Source organism: Lactuca sativa, chromosome 8 (assembly GCF_002870075.4).
Source record: "Lactuca sativa cultivar Salinas chromosome 8, Lsat_Salinas_v11, whole genome shotgun sequence".
Lineage (NCBI taxonomy): Eukaryota > Viridiplantae > Streptophyta > Magnoliopsida > Asterales > Asteraceae > Lactuca > Lactuca sativa.
The window spans coordinates 6,421,118-6,447,500 of record NC_056630.2 but is presented as its reverse complement, the minus strand read 5'-3'; the positions used below and the strand labels follow the sequence as shown (position 1 = coordinate 6,447,500).

Sequence of the window (26,383 nt, the reverse complement as noted above, 5' to 3'; positions counted from 1 at the left end):
GATTGCAGAGTAAGGGAAAGAAGAGAAAATAAAGAAATAGTAGATGAAACATGAAAACAAATTAGAATACAACTCACCATACCTGTGGTCTGATGTAGTAGATATTTTCATGTTTGCAGGTTCAGGTAGTAGCTATGGTATGTGAGAAAATAGGAGTATAACGACCTAGACTAGCAGAATAACTTTATTAAATTAAAATTTTCCTTGTGGTTCAATTAATAGATAGATTTTATTATAAACCCGTGATTAAACCTGGGATTCAAAGTGTTTTAATAAGAGTATAACTCTGTAATTATAGATAAAACTCTAATAATTTCCTTAGATATAATGTTAGAAAATCCAAGTCATTACATCTACTAGGACATTAAATCCAATATATATTATCTTATAAGTATACCAACATACATCATGACCCTTAACAAGGTAACTACTAAACAAATCATTTGGAAGAACACACTCTCATAATTATATTTCCTATAAATATCGACCACGAGTATGCAAGGATCTATTCCTTCTTTCTCTACTAAAAGTAGAACCATGATAATACTAAGACTTGTTCTTTATTCTTCGTAGGGTCAATATCCATCTAAGATCAAAGTTTAGAGCATGAGCTTGGTATCATCACCATCCACATTTGATATAGCGTCCTTGTAAGTCATAAACACTTATCTGGGCACAACATACCCATAGAAAAAAAATGTTTTGTCATTTTGTAACACTCAAAAATCATAATAATTTAAAATTTTCAAAAAAGCCATTCATCATCATTTTTTACAAAATAGTCATTGTTCCCAAGAATATTATTTCAAAATAGAGTTTTTCCCCAAGATCCAATGTCAAAACAGGAAGATGTGTACGATCATGCCATCACCTTCCCACGATCCTCAGAAGTACCTGAAACCATAAGCTAAAACTGTAAGCCAAATCTTAGTAGGGGTTCTCACGTATACCCTCTTACTAAAGTAGAAGGGGGTATATGTGAGAACCCCTACTAAAGTAGATGGGGGTATACGTGAGTACCCCTAATAAGGTAGATAGGGGTATATGTGAGGACCCCTACTAATGTAGAAAGGGGTATATGTGAGAACCCCTACTATACGATTGGGTATATGCATACGCATAGGTCTAAGTATATGTAGATGCATAAGGCATAGGCATAGGCACAAGCATGGGTTTAGGCATAAGAATAGGCACAGACACATGCATGGGTTTAGGCAAATTTCTTTGGCCACCTAATGTGCTTTAGGGACCATATACGCAATAAAATTATATAATGAGGACCGTCGGAGTTAAAAAAAATTAGGGGTCCTCACATATACCCCTTTCTACATTAGTAGGGGTTCTCACATATAACCCTTACTAAAGTAAAAGGGGGTATATGTGAGAATCCCTACTAAAGTTGTGACAACCCGAAATTTCCATTCAAATCAAACCATTTCAATCCAATTGAAGTAGAGCAGTACAGTGAAAATTCAGACTTATGGAATAAGTTTGGCAGTTTTAAGGGTTTTACACCTAAGGGGTTATTAGGAGAGTGGATGCACTAGGATTTTGTGCAACACTGTAATTCCATTACTCTAGGTCATTAGAATCAATTCCGAGAATAGAAATATTTTCTGCCAAAAATCTCAGGACTATAAATAGAATTCTGAACCAAATTGGTTCATTAGTTGAATTCCAATTAGAGAAAAGTCAATTTCTCTCTCACGGATCTTCGGGTTTTCATCCCAGATTGTGAGTCTACTTCCCTAGATGTGTTTTAATACTTGTTATATGCTTAATAACATTATTTACATGTCCAAAACACAAGATCTGGGAGCTTACGGCCCAAGAACGTTCTTCGGGTGTAAACTCCAAAACAAGGCCTAAAAGCTATCTAGTCCCATTTCCGTGTTAGGCAACTAGTTAAGGACTCTATGTATGAACATTAGGGGCTAGAAATCAATCAAGAGCATTTAGTTTTAGGAGTTTACGGCCAAGGAACATCTCTTGGGCCGTAACTCCAAGTGAAGGCACAAATGAGTGCCTAATTTTCCCTTTAGCCTTAAACAAGAACCTAGAAGCCTTAAACTCATGCTTATTACCAACAAAACCATTAGAAATCATGGCTAGAAGGGAGTTTACGGCCAAGAAACTCCTTAGGCCGTAAACTCCATGTTTTAGGTTCCAAAATGCCTTCAAACTTTCCCTAAGGCTTAGACTTTATTTTGGCATGTACTCCTAAATGATTAGAACCTAGAAAACTCATGGAAACACAAGTGTGGAAGAGTTTACGGCCAAGAGTATTTCTTGGGCCGTAAACTCCTTTAAAGGGGTCAAAGGACACCCTAAATATTTCCTTAAGCCAAGAGACTATTTGGGCAAGTACCTAGATGAGTTTTGGACAAGTTAAAATACTAAGAACCCCATTAGTGAGGGAGTTTATGGCCCAAAAGGTTCCATGGCCGTAAACTCCATAAAATGGTACCATTTAGTGCCATAAACCCTCCTAAAGCCAAGTACTAAAGCCTAGAATTGTTCCTAGTTATTATAGGGACTTGAATGCACCATAAGAACCCTCCCAAGGGAGTTTACGGCCGTAAACTCCAAGGGAATAGGGTCTTTGGGCCGTAAACTCCCCAAAGGAGTCAATGTGGTGCCCAAACACTTGTATAGCCTTGAAACAATTCCCACTAAGGTTGTAGTAATTCAAAGTACCATTCCAAGCCTTGGTTGAGAGTTTACAGCCAGGAGTTTACTCCCCTGGGCCGTAAACTCCAATGAGTATGGTCATTAGACCTTAAACTTCCATTAGGGGCATTGCACTCCTTTGTCGCAACCCATTAGCCTCCTAGCACTTGACCAAAGGTGTTGTCCTTGCGTTAAATGTTTATACTTGTATAATTAGTGATTAAATCTCTAATTATTTATATACATATGTCTTCATATGTAATTAGGATCATTGTGTGTGTCTAAGTCTTCACTTGACACCAAGCACTTGTCCGATCCTTCCGTACGATAACAGCCCGTTCAATTCCAGTCACTTACTGCAGGTGAGTTCATACCCCTTAACTAATGTTTTAAACTATTTTAAATGTTTTATGGGGGGGGGATACAAGTAGAATCATGCTAGTATTATATCAATCACATGCGATTAATAAGTAGAATTACGCTAGTTATTACATCAATCACATGTGATTAGTATACAGCATTCAAAAGATTTGGCTACTCATTAGCCGTTTTACCAAACAGTTTCCTTCAAATGATTTTTATAAACATTTTATATGTTTTAAACTCCTTATTACACTGTACCTCTTACTCTATATATCATATTTCAAACTTATTTACAACTGTGTTTCAAACAAATGTTCCTTATACTTCAATTGTTTTATCAAACTTATGCCTTCAAATTGTTTTATAGATTGACATCAAGTCGATCTTTTCTTAAAATAATATTTATATTTCAAATGTCTTACAAAACTTATTTATGCTTTTATATTATAAATTGCATGCCTCTATATGTATAGTTATATAAGAAATGTTTAAAAGACTTAGGAAGGCTATCCACCCTATTTCCTTTTCGCGCCTTGAGATGTGGTCTGGTGGGATATCGGATACTCGTCCGAAGGTCGTTTAAATATTAGTTATATATCATGTGTACATATAAAGTCATAAAAGGTCCTTCCAGTTCATCCTATGCCCTTAGGTAGCAAGGGTATACATCCATGTCCATACGTACCACTTAGATTACTAGTAAGCTACCATATGGGTAGTTCAGGAAGATACTAGAACCATTACTAGAACGCGATATCATACAATGAGTCAGTTCATTCATGCGTCAATACTTTCTAGAACATTACTGTACATTACATATACAACTATACTAGGACGAGAACATATACAACTATACTAGGACGAGAACATATACAACTATACTAGAACGCTTACATTACTATACTTGCTAGGTAGAGAGCACGTACATTACAGCTAGAACAGTTCATTTCATTACATATACGAGAATACGTTAATTACTGTGATTTAAATCAGAGCATGACTTAAAACCTCATGACTTGAGTTGCGGCCAGAGTCTCTTGGAGGGGGAGCGTTGAGTTTGCGTATAGATCTATGTTGGATTGACAATCCTACACCTTGCTGCTAGCTACAGCCGGACCTGCAGGTCTGCGGGTGCCAAACGTCATTCCGTTATTACGACCATTCGTATGTCGCTGTTATCAGTCGATAGTATGGTGCAATTTATCACATAATGCCTTAGCCTAAAATCCGGTTTAAGGTAGTTAGTACGGTAGTAGTCCTTTTAGAGCTACGTTTAGTACTACATTGATTTTCCCATTACATATTTTTAGTGATAACCTCACTTAAACATTAATGTACAAACTATATTTTTGGATAATGATAGTTATACTTTGGAAAATACATACTCTTACAAGAGACACACACACAGAGAACAGTTAGGTCTTGGTAGAAGACACCTTCATATACTAGAAGGAATCATAGGGATTCTAGGGTTTTTCAAACACTTACAATTCATATACACTTACAAATTATTACAATACATAGACATACAAATTCTTACAATACATAGACTTACAAATTCTTACAATACATAGACTTACAAATTCTTACATACAAATTAAGACACTAAATACTTATGATCTCACCAGCTTCAAAGCTGATACTCGCTTTCAAAATTACTTGTAACCTCAGGTCATCATAGACAGGTACCGATGCAAGGAGAAAGGAAGATGGAGCTTGTTCAAGACTTATCTTTCATTTTGATTTATGCTATAGTGTTTATCAAAATTTGACAGAACACAATTGTATAATAATTATTTTATTAATGCAATGGATGATGTTGTTGCTTGTTTACTACTTTACATTGTTGTTGGTATTATACATGACGTCCTCCGCCCCAAAACGTTTCCGCCGTTCTTGGTTTTGGGGTGTGACAGATTGGTATCAGAGCATTGTTTATAGTGAATTAAGTATATCAACCTATAAAAGATATACTAACTATAAATACATAAGGTATTAAAAAAAATACTCTGACCAAGAGTTTATACTTTAAATAATAAAATATTTAATAAAGTATACGTGCTGCATTCATACTAAAATCAGTGTCACTAGGACAGTACAAAAGAATTACGATTGTTGGACAACACAAGTGGGCTTAGAGACATATGGTCAAAACTAGGAAGATATAGCCTGATCACCTATATTATCCGAGGGTTGACTAGCATGTGCCTAAGTTTAAGTGTGTATTATACATGACGTCCTCCGCCCCAGAACGTTTCCGCCGTTCTTTGTTTTGGGGTGTGACAAAAGTACAAGGGGGTATACGTGAGTTCCCTACTAAGGTAGAAGGGGGTATATGTGAGGAACCCTACTTAGACCTATGTGTATGCCTATGCCCAACCGTATAGTAAGGGTTCTCACATATACCCCCTTCTACGTTATGCCCATACATATGCCCTATGCATCAGCCTATGCCTATGCCCTTGCCTATGCCCTATGCATCTACTTATACTTAGACCTATGTGTATGCCTATGCCCATGACTATGCCCAATCATATAGTAGGGGTTCAAGGTTCTAGGGCATAGTGTTGGATTAGTGTCTAAGCCCGTAACAATATTTGGTAAGTACTTGACCCGGTTATGCATGGTCCTTTTGGGTTGCCTTCACAAAAGCAACATGATAGAATGATTTATGAATAAAGAGGTTATTATGATTTATTAATATGTTCTATGAATAATATATTAAAATAGAAATCATATAGTTTAATTAATATTAGACAAGAATTGATTAAAAATTAATTATGTGGCTAAAAAAAGATTAATTAAATAAAAAGGACTGGAATTGTCAATTGTGTGATAGTTGATTTGGGCTGAGAATCTTTTTGGATTTAAGGGGTGGATGAAAATTAGAGTGGGAGCCCATCTAATTTCATCCAAGGCCTTTATTCTGGAAGGTTTTTTGGACTGCTTAAGGCCTAAGCTATCCAATTAGGATTTTGATTGAAACCCTAGCAGCACAAGTATAAATAGACCCCTTAGGCTTCAGAAATCGGCTACCCATACTTCTAAGAGTACCAGATCCGATTTCAAGAGCTCCAACCTCTCTCCAAGATCATCCTCTTGCTTGTGGTATTTGTAAGCCATTAGAGGAGTGACACTTGTGACTCTAAGCTCCAAGGACAAGAAGATTCAAGCTTTAAAGAAAGGTAATCATCTATATCTGTTTTGTTATGCCAATTTCGAATTATACATGCTATATCTAGGGTTTGCAAGTCTTGGATGAATTGCATGTACAATAGAGAAACCTAGATCCAAGCATTAGGGTTTTAATGAGCACATACGATGTTCTTTTGGCTCAAACCCATCAGTGGTATCAGAGATTTGTTTGATTTCTTTTATATTGATGCCTTGCTTGTTTATCCTCTCTGAAAATCGTTTTTCTGCCTTCTGCCCGACCTGACTCGGCGAGTCACTAGCTGAACTCGGCGAGCCAGTCCGACTCGGCGAGTCCACTTAGTGACTCACCGAGTCAGAGCGTCAAACAGAGGGATATTCGGGATTTCTTACTGTTTTGCTTAAGGATAATTGCCAAAATCATTTTTGACTAACAAAATCTGAATTTTATTGATGTTATATGTTTATCCTTTCCAAAACAAAAGATAATTACCATTTATTTGAATAATAAATTCCTTATGTGATAATAATTGATTATTTAAATTATTTGATGAATTATCTTGTGAATAAAATTGATTAGGTCAAATTTAGATAATCATTAAATTAAATGTTTAATTATAAATTATTTTCTATTTGATCCTATGTGTTTTGAATATGTTCAAAACTTGCCCTCAAGTTTTGAAATTAATTTTTTTTGATTAAAAGTTTAATTTGAACTATTTAAATTTCAAACCCTAGAATTTTACAAGTTTAAAATTCAACCTTATACTTTATAATATTATAAGATTTATATATATATATATATATATATATATATATATATATATATATATATATATATATGTATGTATGTATGTATGTATAATTTAAATGCTAGTCTTACCGTTAGTAGCCCTCATTCACAAAGTCGGTCTATAAGGGATGTATAAGGTTATGGCCTATAAAATGGTCGTTTAATGGGTGTCCACTCTCACCCACCGCTTCCTTGATTGGTGGAGGGTCGTTAGCCGAACGGGTAGGGTAAGGCAATCCTTTCCTCATTAAAAGTATAATGAATTTATAAAAGTAACTAAATGTTTTTACAAAATTCTCAATCTTAGTTACTTTAGACAAAAGTGAATTGATGTAATTCCATGAAATTACACTTTGTACCCTTGCTAAGACGTTAGTGGAGCGTGTGTGGTTAACCGGCACACTAATTGGGTTCTAAGCAACGGTGGCAAAGGGTGACTCGTTGATTGTCATAGTTCGATGGAGTGTGTGTGGTTAACCGGCACACCGAATAGGTGACTGTAACAATGAGGGCACCATGTACATTTGCATGGTTATTCACACACCGCTTTGTGATCCTCGATATCCAGTCACAAACTTGAGGGGCATATCGAGATTTAAACATGCCATTGAAAAGTTAAATGAATCTTAAAAGATATAGGAGTTTTCAATACATTTAAAACTTAATCTCTTTTTCGTTTTTCATGGTGGAGAATTAGTGAATCGTCATTCACTTACCTTCAAATTATTTACTTGTTAGATTACGGTATCCCTCTTCTAATTTGTAAATAATGTTTTTGGATCCTAGCCCTAATTTCTCATTTGGGTGTTTAACTGGGATTCATTTCTAATCAAACTTTGTTCTTTTTCCTTTTCAGATGTCGAACGTCAACAACAATGCTTCCGGCTCAAATTCCTTCGGCTCGTTCTCACTCATGAACTTGTGTGGGAGAGTGATCTTTGATGGGTCCAATTTCAATGATTGGATCCACACCATCCGAATGGTCACTCGTTACGAGGACAAAGAGTATGTCCTCGATGAGAAGCTAAAGGAAATTAACGTCAACACTGCCTCTTTTGAAGAGATCGCGGCCTTTGAAGCCCATGAGCGTGATGCTACGAAGGTCAATTGCATCATGCTGGCGACTATGACTGCAAAACTCCAGAAGTCCTATGAGGACATGTATCCCTATGAAATGCATCAAGACTTGCTGGACCGGTACCACCAGAGCGCTAGGAAAGAAAGGTACGAGATCATCACTTCGATGATCACTACCATAATGGGTAATGGAGAGTAGCAAAGAACCTTGTGTTCTTACACAAATAATAAGAATTGGGAATTGTGAAATGAGCATCATTGGAAAAGTTTTTCAATTGATCTATTTCACAAAGCATGGACCATAGGAAACAATGTGTGCATGCTTGGAGCATGGGACAATTGTTGTTATTCAAGTAATGAGTTGATTATCCGAAACATTAAATGATAAATAATGAGTAATCAATATGGTGGATAAATAGAAGTGTTTTATTTACTCTCAAAAGTATGGGGCCATATAGGATTAAGTATTATTGTTATGTTTCAGTTTGCATGTTTTAACTTTCAGAATAACTAGGTTATTCAAATATCCACAGTCGGTCATACGTTGGGAGTAGGTATGAAGAAAGAATGTCATGAATCTGTCTGTAGATTGTCTGAAGTGTTTTGACATGGCACAAGTTTGCTGCAAAGTTCATGAGTGCTTTGACAAGATTAGAGTATTGGATTAAACTCACGCTCACTTGGATCACTTCATGGATTTATCACAAGTGATTAATGAGACGATAATATTGTATATTTTTGAAACCGAGACGTGTGAGTTGTTATTTGTTGGTCGGTTGCACATTGATAATAAGTAAACGCACCAGTAACTTGGTGTTATAAAACTTATTATTATGTGTGATTCGATTAGTGAATGCAAGCAAGCATATGAGTCAATGTTTATCCATTCCTTTAACCCAATGTGGGACAAAAGCGATATATGTGGGCCTCTCGATGATTTAGTGATGACACCTAAGCGCTTGGCCAAGCCGAGACTAAGTTGATGTTTTCAATTGTAGTCTGTTGTCAGTCGTCATAAATCGGAAGTCGGGAAACAGTATAGAGAGAATGATTGAAATTCATGTCTTATCTCTATACGACATCTTGAAAATGGAGGAATATATGATCCCTTATCTAAAGGACACGCTATCTGATAAGATCAGAGTTGACAGCGGCTTTTGAAAGCTACGATTGCTGATCAGGTTCTGAAGTCATACGAAAAATAGTTATTAGACTTATCCAAGTGGGAGACTGTTGGATTAGTGTCTAAGTTCATAACTATTTTGGTATGTACTTGACCCGATTATGAGCATGGTCCTTTTGGGTTGCCTTCACCATTGCAATATGTAGGATGAATTAAGGAGAGAAAGGTTAATTATGATTTATTAATATATTATCAGAATAATATATTAAAGGAGAAATCATGTTGTTCAATTAATATTAGTCAAGAATTAATTAAGAATTAATTTTGTGGCTAAAAGAGATTAATTAAACTTAAGGGACTGGAATTGTAATTATAAGATAATTGCTAGAGTGGGCTAATGGACTACATAGAGTGGAGTGGACGAAATTTATTGGGAAGCCCATAAGATTTCGTCCATGACTCTAAAGAAAGGGATCCATGGGCTGCTTAGGGCCTAAGTAGTCAAATTAGGGTTTCCTAGTTGAAAACCCTAATAGCCTACATGTATATAAAGGACCCTTAAGCCTCAAAAACATGGACAAGTCTTCCTATAGGGTTTCTAGACATTTTGGGCAGCCTCCTCTCTTATCCTCTTCATCCAAGTTGGTTAGTGGTGTTTATGACTCCATTAGAGGAGCAACACTTGAGGCACTAAGCTTTCTTAAGCCAATCAAAGCAAGGAATTGATTGTTATTACAATATAACAATCAAAGGTAATTACTAAACCCTTATTTTAGTTCTTATATGATAGATCTAGGGTTTATAGCTTTGGATATTCAATTGCATTTTCATTAGACAAACTAGATCCAAAAGCTATTAGGGTTTGCATGTACACCATAGGATTGATGTTTTGCTCCCATCAGGAACCTCCAACGCTGGTTCTTAACCCGAGGAGGAAACTCCGGTTGAACCGATTGACGAGTCCTTACCTCTTCGATGTTCAGAAAGAGTTAGGGTTCAACCCTAGTTTTATGGTTTTCATATTACTACAGAAGGGGATACGTTCATTAGTGATAGTACACTAATGAATTTGGACGAACCTAACAACTATAAGGAAGCCATGGCAGGTCCGGAGTTTTCAAAGTGGAAAGAGGTGATGGACAACGAGATTCAGTCCATGTATGACAACTAACTTTGGAATTTGGTTGACAATGTACCAGGTCGTAAGACGTTCAGGTGCAAATGGATCTTCAAGAAGAAGACCGACATGGATGGGAATGTACACACCTATAAGGCGCGATTGGTCGCGAAGGGTTTCACTCAAACTCCCGGAGTTGACTATGATGAAACTTTCTCACCAGTTGCAAAGATAAATTCTATTAGGGTGATGTTGGCCATTGTTGCATTTCATGACTATGAAATATGGCAGATGGATGTCAAAACCGCTTTCCGTAATGGAAAGTTGGCTAAGGATGTTTACATGGCTCAGCCAGAGGGTTTTGTCAATGCAAAGCATCCCGATAGAGTGTGCAAGCTTGAGAAGTCCATTTATGGACTAAAACAAGCGCCTCGCAAATGGAATCTTTGTTTCGATGAGAAAGTCAAATATTTTGGTTTTCTACGAAGCGAGGATGAATCATGTGTATATGTAAAAGTTAGTGGGAGTATAGTAAGCTTCCTCGTATTGTATGTCGATGACATACTACTCATAGATAACGACATCCCGACGCTGCAGGAAGTCATGTCTTGGCTCGGGAAGTGCTTCGCTATGAAGGACTTCGGAGAGGCTGCCTATATTTTGGGAATAAGGATAGTGAGAAACAGAAGTTAAAGACTAATAGGACTTAGTCAGAATACTTACTTGGACAAGGTACTAAAGCGTTTTAGTATGGAGAATTCAAAGAAGGGAGAGTTACCAATCTAAAGTAATGCCAAGTCGAGTAAGACTCAAAGCCCGAGTACTGAAGTCGAGATAGCAGAAATGAGCCGAGTACCATACGCTTCCACAGTTGGCTCGATTATGTATGCTATGACTTGTACTCGCCCTGATGTGGCCTTCGCTTTGAGCATGGTTAGCAGATATCAAGGGAACCCTGGAAAAGCGCATTGGACCGCAGTCAAGAATATTCTTAAGTGCCTTCGGAGGACCAAGGAATGGTTCCTAGTCCTCGATGGGAGTGATGACTTAAGGGTGCGAGGGTACAATGACGCCAATTTTCAGACCGACAGGGACAACTACCATTCGCAGTCGGGCTAGGTCTTTACCCTTAATGGAGGATCAGTGACTTGGAAAAGTTCCAAGTAGGAGACCTTAGTTGATTCAACGTGTGAATCATAGTATATAGCGGCGAGTGAAGCGTCAAAGGAGGCGATATGGTTGAAGAACTTCATTGGAGACCTTGGAGTTGTGTCGGCCATACAGGAGCCTATGGAAATTTTCTGTGATAATGAAGGAGTGGTTGCCTTGACAAAGGAACCGAGGGATCATGGCAGATCTTGACATATCGACAGAAAATATCAATTTATTCGACATCGGGTGGAAGAAGGACTCCTCGTAGTGAAGAGGGTATCGTCGGAGGATAACCCGACAGATCCACTTACGAAGGGATTGTGTAAGGTTAAGCACTTGCAGCACGCTAGGAGCATCGGGCTGAAGGACGATATTAGTTTGGATTAGATGGTTTAGAAACGTGTAATAGATAAATTGTAATTAACATTCAATGATTAAATAAAAAAAGTATTATTTATCCGTAATGTTACTGTCTTATATTAATTGTTTACATATTGTTTCATTCTGCATGTTTTGACTTCCAGAATAATAAGATTATTCGAACAGTCCACAGTCGTTCATATGTTGGAAGTAGGTATGAATGAAGACTGTTATGAATTGGTGTGTAGATTGTCTAAAGTGTATTAGACATGAAAAAAGTTTGCTACAACATTCATGAGTGCTTATGAACTTGATTTGAGCATTGGAATAAACCCATACTTGCTGGAATCACTTCATGGGATTTATCACGAGTGATCGCAAGACGATAATATCATATGGTCTTAAAACCTATATATATGGTTTATTGTTTGTTAATTGGTTGTGCATTGATAATGCGTAAACGCATCAGTAACTTGATGTTATAAAATGCATTGTTGTGTATGATTTGATTAGTGGATAGTAAATGCATATAAGTCGTTTATTTGTTCCTTTTATCTTAAGAGGGTAAAAGCGATATTAGGGCCCCTCGATGATTTGGTTTGACTTGTGTGTCGGGACCGGTCAGGACTGAATTGATGTGTTCAATTAAGTTCTATGTCAAACGAATCTGAGATCGAGAAACAACCTGTTGGACAATAAGTATGACTATGTTCCATGTAATTGTCCGCACGATATCTAGAACAGAGGATTATACGATCCCTTATTTAAAGGACAGATTACTGATAAGATCAGAGTTTGACAATGTCTTTGAGAGCTACGATTGCTAATCGGATTGTATTTACATTTGTTGTTACTAGACTTATCCAAGTGGGAGAATGTTGGATTGGTGTCTAAGCCCATAACTATATTTGGTAAGTACTTGACCCGGTTGTGCATGGTCCTTTTGGGTTGCCTTCACCAAAGCAACATGATAGGATGACTTATGAATAAAGAAGTTATTATGATTTATTAATATGTTATATGAATAATATATTAAAAGAGAAATCATATAGTTTAATTAATATTAGACAAGAATTGATTAAGAATTAATTATGTGGCTAAAAAAGATTAATTAAATAAAGGAGACTGGAACTGTCAATTGTGTGATAATTGATTTGGGCTGAGAAACTTTTTGGATTTAAGGGGTGGACGAAAATTAGAGTGGGAGCCTATCTAATTCCGTCCAAGGCCTTTATTCTGGAAGGTTTTTTGGACTGCTTAAGTCTTAAGCTATCCAATTAGGGTTTTGACTGAAACCCTAGAAACACAAGTTTAAATAGACCCCTTAGGCTTCAGAAATCGGCTACCCATACTTCTAAGAGTACCAGAGCCGATTTCAAGAGCATCCAACCTCTCTCCAAGATCATCCTCTTGCTTGTGGTGTTTGTAAGCCATTAGAGGAGTGACACTTGTGACTCTAAGATCCAAGGACAAGAAGATTCAAGCTTTAAAGAAAGGTAATCATCTATATCTGTTTTGTTATGCCAATTTCGAATTATACACGCTATATCTAGGGTTTGCAAGTCTTGGATGAATTGCATGTACAATAGAGAAACCTAGATCCAAGCATTAGGGTTTGCGTGAGCATATAGGGTGTTCTTTTGGCTTAAACCCGTCACATAGACCCTATGCCTATGCCTATGCCCATGCCTATGCCCTATGCATCTACCGTAGTAGGGGTTCTCACATATACCCCCTTTTAACGGTAATAAGGGTTCCTATGTATAACCCCTTCTACCTTAGTAGGGGTTCTCACGTATACTTCCTTTGGGGTTCTCACGAATACCCCTTTCTACCGTAAAGTCTTATTGGGCTAAGGGTAAAATGGTCAGAGTAGCAGCTATGGATTTCTTAAAGTAAGCTCCTGCATTCGAGGCGAGTTACCTTCCTATGTCAAAAGCACATTTGGTGGCCAAAAGCACATTAGGTTGTTAAAAGCACATTAGATCGTCAAAACCACATTAGGGCACTTTTTAGGGGTTGGTGTGTATAGGCATAGGCATAAGCATATGCATAGGCTAGATAAAGGGCATAAGCATATGTGCATAGGGCCTAGGCATGGGCAAATGCATGAGCATAGGCTTAGGCATATGCAAAGGGTATAGGCGTGGATATATGCATGTGCTTAGGCATATGTGCTTATTCCCATACATATGCCAATGTCCATGCATATGCCTATTCCTATGCCTATATCTATACCCATGCCTATCTCATGCCAATGACTTATGCCTATGTCAAAAGCACATTAGGTCGTCAAAAGCACATTACGACACTTTTTATGGGTTGGTGTGTATAGGCATAGGCATAAGCATATGCATAGGCATAGATAAAAGGGTTATACTAATTTTTTTAACTCGGACGGTCTTCATTATATAATTTTATAATTTTATTGCGTATATGGTCCCTAGGGGTTCTAAGGCATAGGCCTTATTTGGGGGTCCTCACATATACCCCCTTCTACCTTAGTAAGAGTTCTCACGTATACCCCCTTACTAAAATAGAAGGGGGTATATGTGAGAACCCCTACTAAAGTAGAAGGAGTATACGTAAGTACCCCTACTAAGGTAGAAGGGGAATATGTGAGGACCCCTACTAACGTAGAAGGGGGTATATGTGAGATCCCCTACTATACGATTAGGCATATGCATGGGCATAGGCATAGACATAGGTAGATGCATAGGGCATAAACCGACGGTTTGGGTTTAGATTTTTCGAAAACCGAAAATTTCGTTTTGGGTTTGGTAAAACCGAAAGAAACCGAACCGAACCGGATTATTTGAAATATGTGTATTATGATATATATATATATATATATATATATATATATATATATATATATATATATATATATAATTCTCATAACACACATATTTCGAATAATCCGGTTCTATTCGGTTTCTCCTATATAACCAACGAGACTAATCTACTCATAAATTACCACATATATATATATATATCCAACATGTGTAACATTAAGGTTTTGGTAAGTTTCTCTTTTAGCCCCTAATGTAAATTTCTTTCATAATTGGTCCCTTTTTTAGTATGTGGGGCATACACAATGGGTACGCTTAGCGTACTAGCCATAAAAATGGTCGCGGGACTTAACAACATACGCGGGGCGTATGTGAGGCTGAGACAAACCCTAATTTTCAGAGTTTTCAACCTATTTAGAACTCATTATAGCCTCATTTGGACATGTTTAACGAGACTCCACCTCACCATGTCCCAGAAAATGAAACCCTTGAGTGTTTTAGTGAGTTTTGAGCCTGTCAAAGAGATTTTGGTGTCTTGAAGAAGAAGAGTGTAACGCCCGTGTTTCAGGAAATGTATTAATATTATGATGTAATAGTTAGGGTCAACAATTGTAACCAGTTTTTACGTAATGAAGAGGAATTATTTGATTACTATGTGATTTTTGTGATTTATGTGCAATATACGAGCTTATAACAATATAATAAAATAATAATGAAAATATGTGTCAAAAATAGAATGAGGATTTGACCCAATACCTTTAAATAAAGTTGAAGTAGTCGTAACAAGGATTTCGAGGATATAAGGAACACTGGAATCCGACTTATAATGAAGAAGTTATGAGCCGTCGAAGTGTCGCGACTAAACCGACACGACGCCGGGAATCGTAATAAGTGAATTTTTGATAAACTAATTTTTACCCTTATTAACCTAAAAGAAAGTCGTGGAATACATTAATCCGAGAACGGACATAAAAAGAATGTCCAAATCTGACTTCGTTTGAGAAAATTATGATTTTTCTAAGATTTAGCATAACAGTGCACAGCTCGGAAATCGAATTTTAGATCGATCGATTTTTAGCCGAGACAAACTATGAGAATTGAAGATCTCATTAATAGGAGCTCAAAAATATAAAGACAGTCGAAGACGGACGTTAGATGACAAAGTTATGATTTTTTACCGGAATTTAACTGTCTAAGCCTGTTGAAATATAACTTTAAAAATAAAGTCAAAATTAGCCGACAGAGTCTAAATGAAAGTTGTAGATCACATTTCCACCTATTCGTGGATATAAAGAACATTAAAAACAGAGATCATATGCGAAAGTTACGAAATTCAGAAGTTCATTAAATTATGGAAGGATGCGAGGGTGACACATGGCCGATTCAGGGTCATTCCTTTCTCTCCACGGCTTCGCTTCAGATGATGACCTCTACCCCTCGTACGCGCAGTGTAGGGCCTCGTACGCCCATCATACCAAGAATGCATAATGTACTCTGAAGCTACGCCCAACGTAATCCGAAGCCTCAGCCTATATATAGGTGCGAGGATCACCCCAAAAATTCACACATTTCCCATTCTTTCTCTATCAGTTACCTTTCTTAACCCTTACCATTCCCTAGCACTTCCCAAGTGTTAGAGGAGAGTCCCGAAGCACCAGAAGGCTCCGAGAAGAAAAGCTTTCGACACTGAAGTTCTGTCCCCGAAGAGTCCGACTTCTAGCTAAACCCCCTTGTAAGTGAGTTATGTTTACCCTACTTTAAGTATAGCTTACGTTTAAGTTCATTATCGTTATTATGAACCTATAAAATATATATGTGCTAAGTATTATAAATTATACGAAGTGTTATTATAATACATTTTAACTACTCGCGGTACGGGGAATCTGGTTTCATGGGCCGTATAGGGTTGTTGGATTTCTAAACAGCATAAATGCCAAAACGGTTCTGCCCTCCAGTGTTTCATGTTTGGCCCCTGTCTGTACATAGTAGTTGAAAAGTATTGTTTGAAACTTACAAAACAATATAGCTCGTAGACCTTAAGTTAATAATTAGTCGCAATAAATATTAGGCTAAAATCTAGTGATAATGATACTAGGTTTTGTTGAAGGAAAATAAAATTGTTAGAAGCGAAGTGCTGCCCGAGTTTGGAGTCATCACATTAACAAGTGAGTGCATTGTTACTTTCATCTTACACATATATATGAATTATTTAATATAAATTACGTGTTATGTGTACATATTATCTGTGTTCTTGATATCTATGTTGGATGAACGAAATATACACGTTTTACTTTATTTAAATTGTATATGTATTTTTATACCTATCAATATGTTGGAAAAGATGGGTAAATGATATATTTGATGAAAGATGAAACAAAATAATGAGAGGCCTTGGTGTTGAAAGTTGATTCAGTCATCTAGCAGAGTATAGATGACGACCACAGACTATTCTAGACAGTCTAGTGGAATGCTGGCAGACTCGCAACCTGTAGGTGTTTTTGAACTACGTGTTCACCAGGTGTACTTCATCCCCATCATGGTTTCCTTATTGACATGTATTGTTGAGTAATCCCCTAAGCAGTGTTGTCATCCTGATGAAAATCCTTAAGCTAGGTCCCTTAATTTAGATACTTTAGGGACAGAAAGTGAGGATAACGGGAATGGGTAATCGGGTTGATTGATTTGATGAAATTAATAAACTTAATTATTGTGGGTTGAAAACCCTATGTGCTCACTAGGATCCCAAGCCTGACCCACTCAGTTTCTTGTATTACAAGTAGTGGCAAAAGAGCACAGGAGTAGTGATCTGATGAGAGATCTATGGATTATAGGCCATTAGAATAATAGATGTTGTAAGGCATGTACTATTTCTGTTTATGCTATTATACTGTATTGACAATGAAATCCCAAGGTTTTTAATATAATTAAAACACATTTCTTCGGAAATGCTTTGATAATATATTTATCATATTTTTGGGAACAAATTCCGCAATATTATTCTTCAAAAGAATACGATGATTTTAAAATAAAGCATAAACAAATCGTTCATTTATGGCCATGAATTTGGGGATGTCACAAAGAGGAGCACTTGAGGGGATTGCTTGAGCTTGTGGATCCGGGATCACCTCCACATTCGGAAGCTTTTTAAAGTAAAAAAACTTACATCTTTATGCTCTTATATGTTAGATCTAGTTCATGGAACATTTGTGCATCTTTTTGAGTCCTTTGTGTTAAAAGAGAGCTTTTGATCTACTCCAGAGGCAATGGATGCTAGATCTTACCTCCATTCAGTCCCCAAGTTCATAAAAATGTCAACTTTATGGAGTATTTGGACCCATGCATGTGTTAAAACCTTTATTAAGCTCTTGAGCCCCATCAAATTATGTATGCATGTAAAGTTGCCAACTTCACATGCTTGGTAGCCTTTTAGTATCAAATTTGAGAGTTTGGCTTGAAGTGTCAATGGGTTAAGTGCTTAATGGAGTAAGGTGGCAAACTGGGGAGTACGTTGGGCGTACCCAGCTGGTACGTTGCGCGTATTAGCCCCAGAAGGAGTACGCTAAGCGTACAAGTTAATTACGCCCCGCATATTCAGCATATGAGCTTTTTGGGCTTGCATTCTTGGTTTGGGTCATATGTTGGGTTTTCTTTATTTGGGCCTTGGTGGGCCATTAGACTTCTGATTTAGGCTTTTGGCTAGTACTTTCGGTTTCCTTTGGATTAGGCCATGATGGGCTTTGGGCCTAATTTTGAAAATTGTGCCATATGTGGGCTTTAGGTGATCATTTAGGATTTGGGCCTTTTGAGCAAGAAATTGGGCCTTGGCTTTGGGCCAAAATAGGAAAAAGGGTAAAATGGTCTTTTACATTTGGCTTGGGCTAAATATCTTAGATTATTGGTTATGGGCCGAGATCCAGTATTAATTAGATGTTGTTTTTATGATGATAGCGTGGGGATTTGCTCGACTAGCAGGCAGGGATTTATCTGAGTGATTCAACAATTAGAGGCGAGTTTCCTCACCATGTTTAGCGGGTCGAAGGCATTAATGCCGACCCATGGTTTGTTATGTAAGGATGCTAGATGTCTGGGTGACTCTTGCATGTGTATGTGCTTGTATGCTTACTGGGCGGGGCCCGATAATTATTCTATATGTTATTACCTTTGTTATACTTGTATGTTTGTATGTTTGGTGGGGCCCGTTATGCGAGTCAGGGTGAGACCTATTATACTCAGTGGGCGGAGCTTGTTATGTGAGTTAGGGCAAGGTCTGTTATACTCGGTAGGCGGGGCCCGTTATGCGAGTTAGGGCGAGGCCCGTTATACAGGGTGGGCGGGGCCCGTTATGCGAGTTAGGGCGGGGCCCATTATATGTTTGATATGTGTGGTATGTGGTATTTGGGGGAAACTCACTAAGTTTCGTGCTTACGGTTTTCGGTTTATGTTTCAGGTAGTTTTGGTGCAAAGGGGAAAAGTTTGGGATGATTGCACTACACACACTATTTTGTTCCGCATTCTTATGACTACTCTGATGTTTTATGATCTAGATAAAACATTTTGATTTACCATGGTTATGATGATGTTTGGATAGTTGTTTTGGTTATTTGGAATTTGAAAATTTTGGATCTATATTTTTGGGACGTTACAACGCGACTTGAATTTATGACTTCTCAATTAAAAAAGTCGTTAATTACCGTTAGACTAAAAGGCTTTTGGATACACAAAAAATTTTGGTTTTTCCTAGTTTGGTTTTTTTCTTTTGCTATTTTTGTAATTTTTTAAAAAAAATTTTAAAAAAAATGGCATGCTCTCACGGATACACTCTTGTAACTTGTAAGCATAACAAATCCTTAAAAGTTTCACATGCTCTATAATCTACATTACAAACGTTGGAAATATAAAGCTTCTTTCCTGAAGTTCCACTACTTTAATATTTGCATCTTCCATAACCTGACATCAAATTAAATCAAATAACATATTGAAAAAAAGTAGAATATCTACTATTAAATAAATAAAACAAATAATATATTCATAGCTATGACAAATCAATTATCACATTTCTAATAACAGTATCACTTTTAATATTAAAATTTTCATTTTCTATTAAACAAGTGACATGGCAACTTTTACACAAAATCGATGTCATATAATATAAGCGTAGGTTAGTGATATAAAAATTGATAATTGGTAATTTAAGGGGAGTAAAGACAAAGATTGATACCTGGATTGCTGGAAGTTATGGCGCCGGTGCTTCTAAAATCACAATCATAGTCATGCCGGCCGGTAGCTTGGTAATAGACGTTCATGGCGTAGGCGGCATGGGCTCGAACCGAATCAGGGTAAAAGCATCTCCCACCTTTGCTTATGGGCTGACAATCAAACCCTAACCCACATACATAATCAATATTCATCTGTAAAACCTCTTCACTCGCTCCACTTGTCGGAATACACCATGTTTTCCCGCCACCGCCATTGTTTCCCGCCACCGGAACTCCTCTCTCTGGATTCCAATTTGACGGCGACTTTGATCCGGCCTATCATAACCAATCCCACAAAAACCTGTTAATATCCTTGAATGATGAAAACTCAAAATGCAGAGTTGGTTACCTTGTGTCTAAAGATGCCGGAGTTATAAACAGGTGTCATATCCGGGTGGAAAAGCCCGAAGTTTCTTTCCGAAGTCGGGCCGGGTTTTAGGTCTTCGTTGAAGAGTGCAAAAATGTAAGTCTCGAAAGTTCTATTGGGCATGAGTGGTGTCCCGAGACCTGACATAACATGTTTGATGAGGTTGCCGTTGAATTCACGAGCACTCTCTGTATCAACACTGATTTGGCCGGGATCGCCTCTCGACGGCCACCCAGTCTCGGCGATAACGATCTCCACCTCCCCAAAACCTAGCTGCTTCATCGCTGAATACGTAGCGTCTAATTGGGCATCTAACATGTTTGTGTATTTTCTCTGAGTCATTTCGTCGAACACCCCTGAGTTGGGTCTAAACATGGCATAATCCAGCGTGTTGCCGGAGTATCCGAAGAATGGGTAGGGATTAATCATGAATGGTGAGTCTGTCGCTCGTAAAAAACCAAGTAATTGTCTGACCACCTGAACGATATTCCCCTGTTTAAATCTCCCAGATGAAGGTGGGCTTGAAGACGAGAGGATGCTTAATGAATGTGGTGTGGAGACCTTGATCCGACGGTGAAGATCCTCTCCGACTAGAGCTGCGTGGAGAGTCTGCATCGCCGGAACAAGGCTAGAGACGACAGAGTCATCCGTGGTGGAAAGGACTTCGTTCCCGACGACGATACGGACTATGTTGGTGGCTGGAACGTGAGGTGCGATATTTGTTTTGAGCCATTGTTGGGAGAACTTGAGATTTGTAAGATTTGGGATTAAGTTGTTGGGGACAGCCACAGTAATGGCGATTCCGGTATGCGCAAAGGCTTGAAGGATTTCCTGGTTGGTGTCGTAGAGCTTCACACGGCTGATAATGGTGGAATCAAGGAGGAAGCGCGCCACTTGTGCCGGTGGGGGTAGGTTGTCGGCCACCGTGCCATAGTTTACACCGATGTTCCCTTTGATTCCTGAGATAAAAGACCACGGTTTCCCATCATATATCATATTTGCAAGCTTTGCAAATTCATCATTAATATTTGTAGAACATCAAAATATAACACACTACTCTTTGTAAACGATGAATTTGCAATAAACAATCGTGATATCAAATTTTTAGCAGTTCAAAAAATACAATGAAAACGGAAATATCTAATTTCTATATGGTATAGCTAACAAACTTAATATGTTAGTTTAATATAGGAAACTTTCACAAAAATCATTAAGTTTTTTAGATTCTAGAACATCAAAATATAACACACTTACTTTTTCTAAATGATGAATTTTCAATAAACAATCGTGATATCGAATTTTAGCAGTTCAAAAAATACAATGAAAACGAAAATATCTAATTTCTATATGGTATATAGCTAACAAACTTGATATGTTAGTTTAATATAGGAAACTTTTACAAAAATCATTAAGTTTTTTAGATTCTAGAACATCAAAATATAACACACTACTCGTTCTAAATGATGAATTTGCAATAAACAATCGTGTGATGGTGGTGTTATGGACACTCTATTCTATACCTAGTCTAATATATTAGGTATAACAAAATAATAATAAAGTTAAAAAAAAAACTAATAAGTTGTAATAATAAAATAATAAAATAAATATTTTTAATATAATGTTTTCCGAAAAAGTGGTTTTCTCTTTTCTAACCTTATTATTTCATCATTACACTTTCTAATCATTATATTAAAAATATTTATTTTATTATTTTATTATTACAAATTATTAGTTTTTTTTAACTTTATTATTATCTTGTTATATTCAATTCAATTTTTACTTACTTTATTATTTGTTAAATTTTCTTTTAAATGGTTGAACAAGATAAATGATTATAAATACCAAAATTTGGAAAAAAAAAAACATTAAAAAGTAAATATGTCTTTAAAAATGTTTTTTTAAAACTCAACTAAACAAAGAGTAATTTTTTAGCGACAAAAGATGCAAACGATTCAGTGGAAACATCACCACAATATTAAAATAAGAAAAAACATATCGTTTGTCATTTAAATTGTTTTAAGAAAAAATGATTGTATTTTTAGAAGCCCAAAATTGTAATGTTAATAAACACATATATTATAAAGATCTTATAAAAACAAATTTATGAGACATATTTTCAAAATAATTATAATAATAATAATACAATAAACTAAAATCTTAATATATTGTTTCAAAAAGAAAATATTAATATTTTATATTAAAATGATTTTTAAACAAATTATTCATATTGCATTAATCATATAAACTTTTTCTATTCTTTTACATAAACAATAATTATATTTCTATTATATAATATAAATCTTTATTCTTATTAAAAAAATGTATGCCTCCATATCGTTTTAATATAATAAAAAAAATATATTTTTATTGCAAATATAATATTTTATAACAAAATATATATGGAAACAAAATAAAATTGTAACATATGAGTTTAATAATATTAGGTGTTTTAAATATTTGATTTTTTATTAATAATTAATTTATTCTACTAATCTTTTAATGCTATTTCATGTATAAAATAAAAAATTTATAGCGAGTTATATAAAATTTATATTATTTTTTTATATTTAGAAAATATGTTTATAGAAAAATTAATGATGAAGTTTTATAGAATATTCTAAATAGACAAGGATAAATTATTCAAATTTGATTATAAAAAATACTTATATAGATTAACAACCGAAGAAGATATTAGATTAGTTGTTAAAATTAGTCAAAAAATAAAAATAATATAGACAACAAATTAAGATATTAGATTAGTTGTTAAAATTAGTCAAAAAATAAAAAAAATAAAAATAATATAGACAACAAATTTAAATTATATTAGATGCTTTTCCGTGTAATGATAGAAAATAAAATGGTTTTTGTTAAATTAACCCTTTAATGTATCACAAAAAGATTTAAAGTTCTTAAAATAAAATTACATGATACTAGAATCATTAAGATTTGAGTTTTGGAAGCACTTCATTTGTTCCAAGTTAATCCAACAATAAGCATGAAACATTATTCAATGCAAGTATTAGATAATAGAATAAAATCTAAGTAAATGAAAATATATATAAAATCATATTTTCTTTCGTATATTACATACCTTTAACGAGGAAAAATATGAGAAAAAGTGGAAACAGAGTATGTAGAAAAGAAGTTACGGGTTTCTCCATTTGAGGCAAAGATTGAATGATTCAAAATAAAAGTCATGTCTATATATAAAAGAAGAGTGCATCAAGGAGATGCTTTACTTTTGTTTATGGGTTTTATCTGAAAGTGAACAGTGGTTTATTATAGTATTTTTTTAGGCAAAGATGGATTTGAATCTTTTAACTTGGCAAATCAAGTTTCTTATAAGCATTTTGTTAGGAGTATGGTATTGGTACCTTACCCACAACATTAGATCTTGCACACGTGTTGGTGCTTGTATATGTGATATTTTTTATTTTATTTTCAGAACGATTTAAAAAACAATAACTAATAGGAAACTGGCCATATATAAAAAGTATCTAATTATCTAAGTATCTAAAAATACATAAAACAAATAGAGTAGACGAGATATAACAACGCAATATTCTTTTACGAAGTAATTACATGTTAATTTCTTTTTTAAAGATTTTTCTAACGTACACTTGATGAATGAGTAAGTTACATTTATTTTTTTGGTTGTCAATCAAATGATTTTTAAGGAAAGTATACCGAGTTTTACGTATGTAGCAATAAGTTGCAAACAAAGGAAGATACAACAAACCAAATATTATTAAACTAATTCATAACCCGTGAAAATCATAGTTATAAAATTAATTAAACTTTTATAGTAAAAACTCAAAATTATTAATCAGTTATTTTAAATAAACTATTAATTTAAGAGATATTTTTATTAGTTATGTGAAACTATAATCATTGATTCAAATAAAGATGTAAAATTAATTTTTAATATATATCAGATATTTTTTATTTGTGAATTAATGAAAACAATAATATAAAATTTAAAATTTAAAATAGAGAATAAATACATTGTCAAACAGCATCACATTAATGAGCAGGTCTAATAAATTTAAAATGAAGAACTAATAGATTGACAAGTGGCAACACATTGATTAAAATGTTTAATATGATGACACGTGGCAAAAAAACTATTCTTTTATTAATATAGGGATATGTAAGAATTTCCAATCAAACGAATATGTTGCTAACATATCGATAAAAAAACTTATATTTATAAATATTAATAAAATGAATTAATGAAAACAATAATATAAAATTTAAAATTTAAAATAGAGAATAAATACATTGTCAAATAGCATCACATTAATGAGGATGTCTAATAAATTTAAAATCGTCCAAGATATGGAAGTCAACTTCGAGATGACTGTCAGACAGAAAGCAGTCTTTGAGTGTCTGCGGGCGCCTCATGCTCAAGATTTTCTGCTAACTATGCCTATTGATGGTCTTGGCCAGCATATGTCTCATGTGGAGTACCGAACTATCCTTCGTTACCGCCTCATGATTCTCATATTCCCAATTGACGAGATATGCCCAGTTTGTCGCAAGGCATGTTTGGATACCTTTGGGGAACACGCGGTTCATTGTAGAGAGCTCCCTGGTTTCAAGTATAGACATGATGTGGTTCGGGATGTTCTCTTTGATGCTTGTCGGCGTGCTGGTATATCTGTGAAGAAAGAAGCGCCAATGAACTTTTTGACGGACCCACAGGATGGCAGGTCCACACTTAGACCGGCTGACATTTTGGTCTTTGGATGGATAGGAGGGAAGCATGCGTGCGTGGATCTTACTGGTGTATCTCCTCCCGTTGGTTTGGGGAGTGGAGGTTTCGCAGCTGGGCATGCAGCTTTGAAAGCCGCTGCGTGCAAAGTGGTAAAGCACGACAATGCATGTAGGGAAAATCAACATGTGTTTGTTCCTTTTGCATTCGATACATTTTGTTTTCTCGCACCAGAGGCGGTGGAGCTCCTTAACAGAGTCCAACGGGTCATGCATTCTAATGTCATATCTCCTAGATCCACAAATGTTGTTTTCAAAAGAATAGGTTTTGTCATCCAAAAAGGGCTAGCGGCGCAGCTTGTTGCCCGTTTGCCTTCAATCGATATGTATTGAATTCAAGTATCAATTCAAGTTGTAAATTAGTGAATTCATGAAGTTAGGTTTTCAAGCCACCCTTAAAGCTTCATGAATACATTAAAGTAATCCAGATCGGTATATGATTTAGAACATGTTTAAAAAAATGAAGAACTAATAGATTGATAAGTGACAACACATTGATTAAAATATTTAATATGATGACACGGCAAAAGAACTACTCTTTTATTAGTATAGGGATATGTAAGAATTTCCAATCAAACGAATATGTTGCTAACATATCGGTAAAAAAACTTATATTTATAAATATTAATAAAATGAATAAAATGTGAGTATTCGCTATATTTCAAGTAGTAAACAAATAGTTTTTAAGCGACAAAAACATATATTGAATAAAATTTCTAAAGTAAAACTGTATAATATAAATATGATGCGCATCCGGGGAATCGAACCCCGGTCAGTACCGTGGGAGGGTACTATGATACCACTACACTAGATGCGCCTTTTGCTTCAAAATTTGTTATAAAACTAATAGACAATTATAACAACATTTTTATTACTTTCAAAAAAACTTTATTATAACGTATCGAAAGCAAACAAAACATTATTAAAATTTAGTGATTTAATTCGGAGCAAATTAATACAAAGTAATCATACGGAGTTCAATATCAAAACTGTTTCACACAGAAAATAAAATTCTAAAACATAAAAAAAAAGTCCCCACTCTTAATTCCACATCCCAATTCAAGTCTATAATCCTCATTCATATTTATATTTATAGATTTGAAATTTGATTGAATATATAATGAATATATAATTTGAGGGTTTATGATTATGTTATTAGTTACTAATTATTATTTAATACAAATAAATATGAAATTTTTTGCAAAATGTATTTTGGTGATATTTTATAGATAAATTACAAATAACATTATTTGAGTTTCCCCATCATACCACATATCATGCAATATACATACTGTCTAGCATATCCGGGTATTGGACTACCCATTCGGTCTCTTTCAATCAGTAACTGTCTAGTATATTAGGGTGCTGACTTACCCCTTCGGTCCTAT

At 35.4% G+C, this 26,383-nt stretch overlaps 1 protein-coding gene and 1 non-coding gene across 2 annotated transcripts; both read right to left on the bottom strand.

Annotated features, from left to right (window-relative positions):
- Positions 1–19,414: 19,414 nt before the first annotated feature.
- On the bottom strand, positions 19,415–23,383 carry LOC111876097 (glucan endo-1,3-beta-glucosidase). The gene is made up of 4 exons (XM_023872626.2): positions 23,314–23,383; positions 20,205–21,181; positions 19,819–20,131; positions 19,415–19,547 (listed from the first exon to the last, which is right to left on the bottom strand). Exons 1-4 carry the CDS (start codon positions 23,381–23,383, stop codon positions 19,525–19,527), a joined length of 1,383 nt encoding a protein of 460 aa, XP_023728394.1. The 3' UTR covers positions 19,415–19,524.
- Positions 23,384–25,741: 2,358 nt separating this feature from the next.
- TRNAG-CCC (transfer RNA glycine (anticodon CCC)) lies at positions 25,742–25,812 on the bottom strand. Its single transcript has one exon. It is a non-coding gene; the product is annotated as a tRNA-Gly (tRNA).
- Between the last annotated feature and the right edge of the window lie 571 nt (positions 25,813–26,383).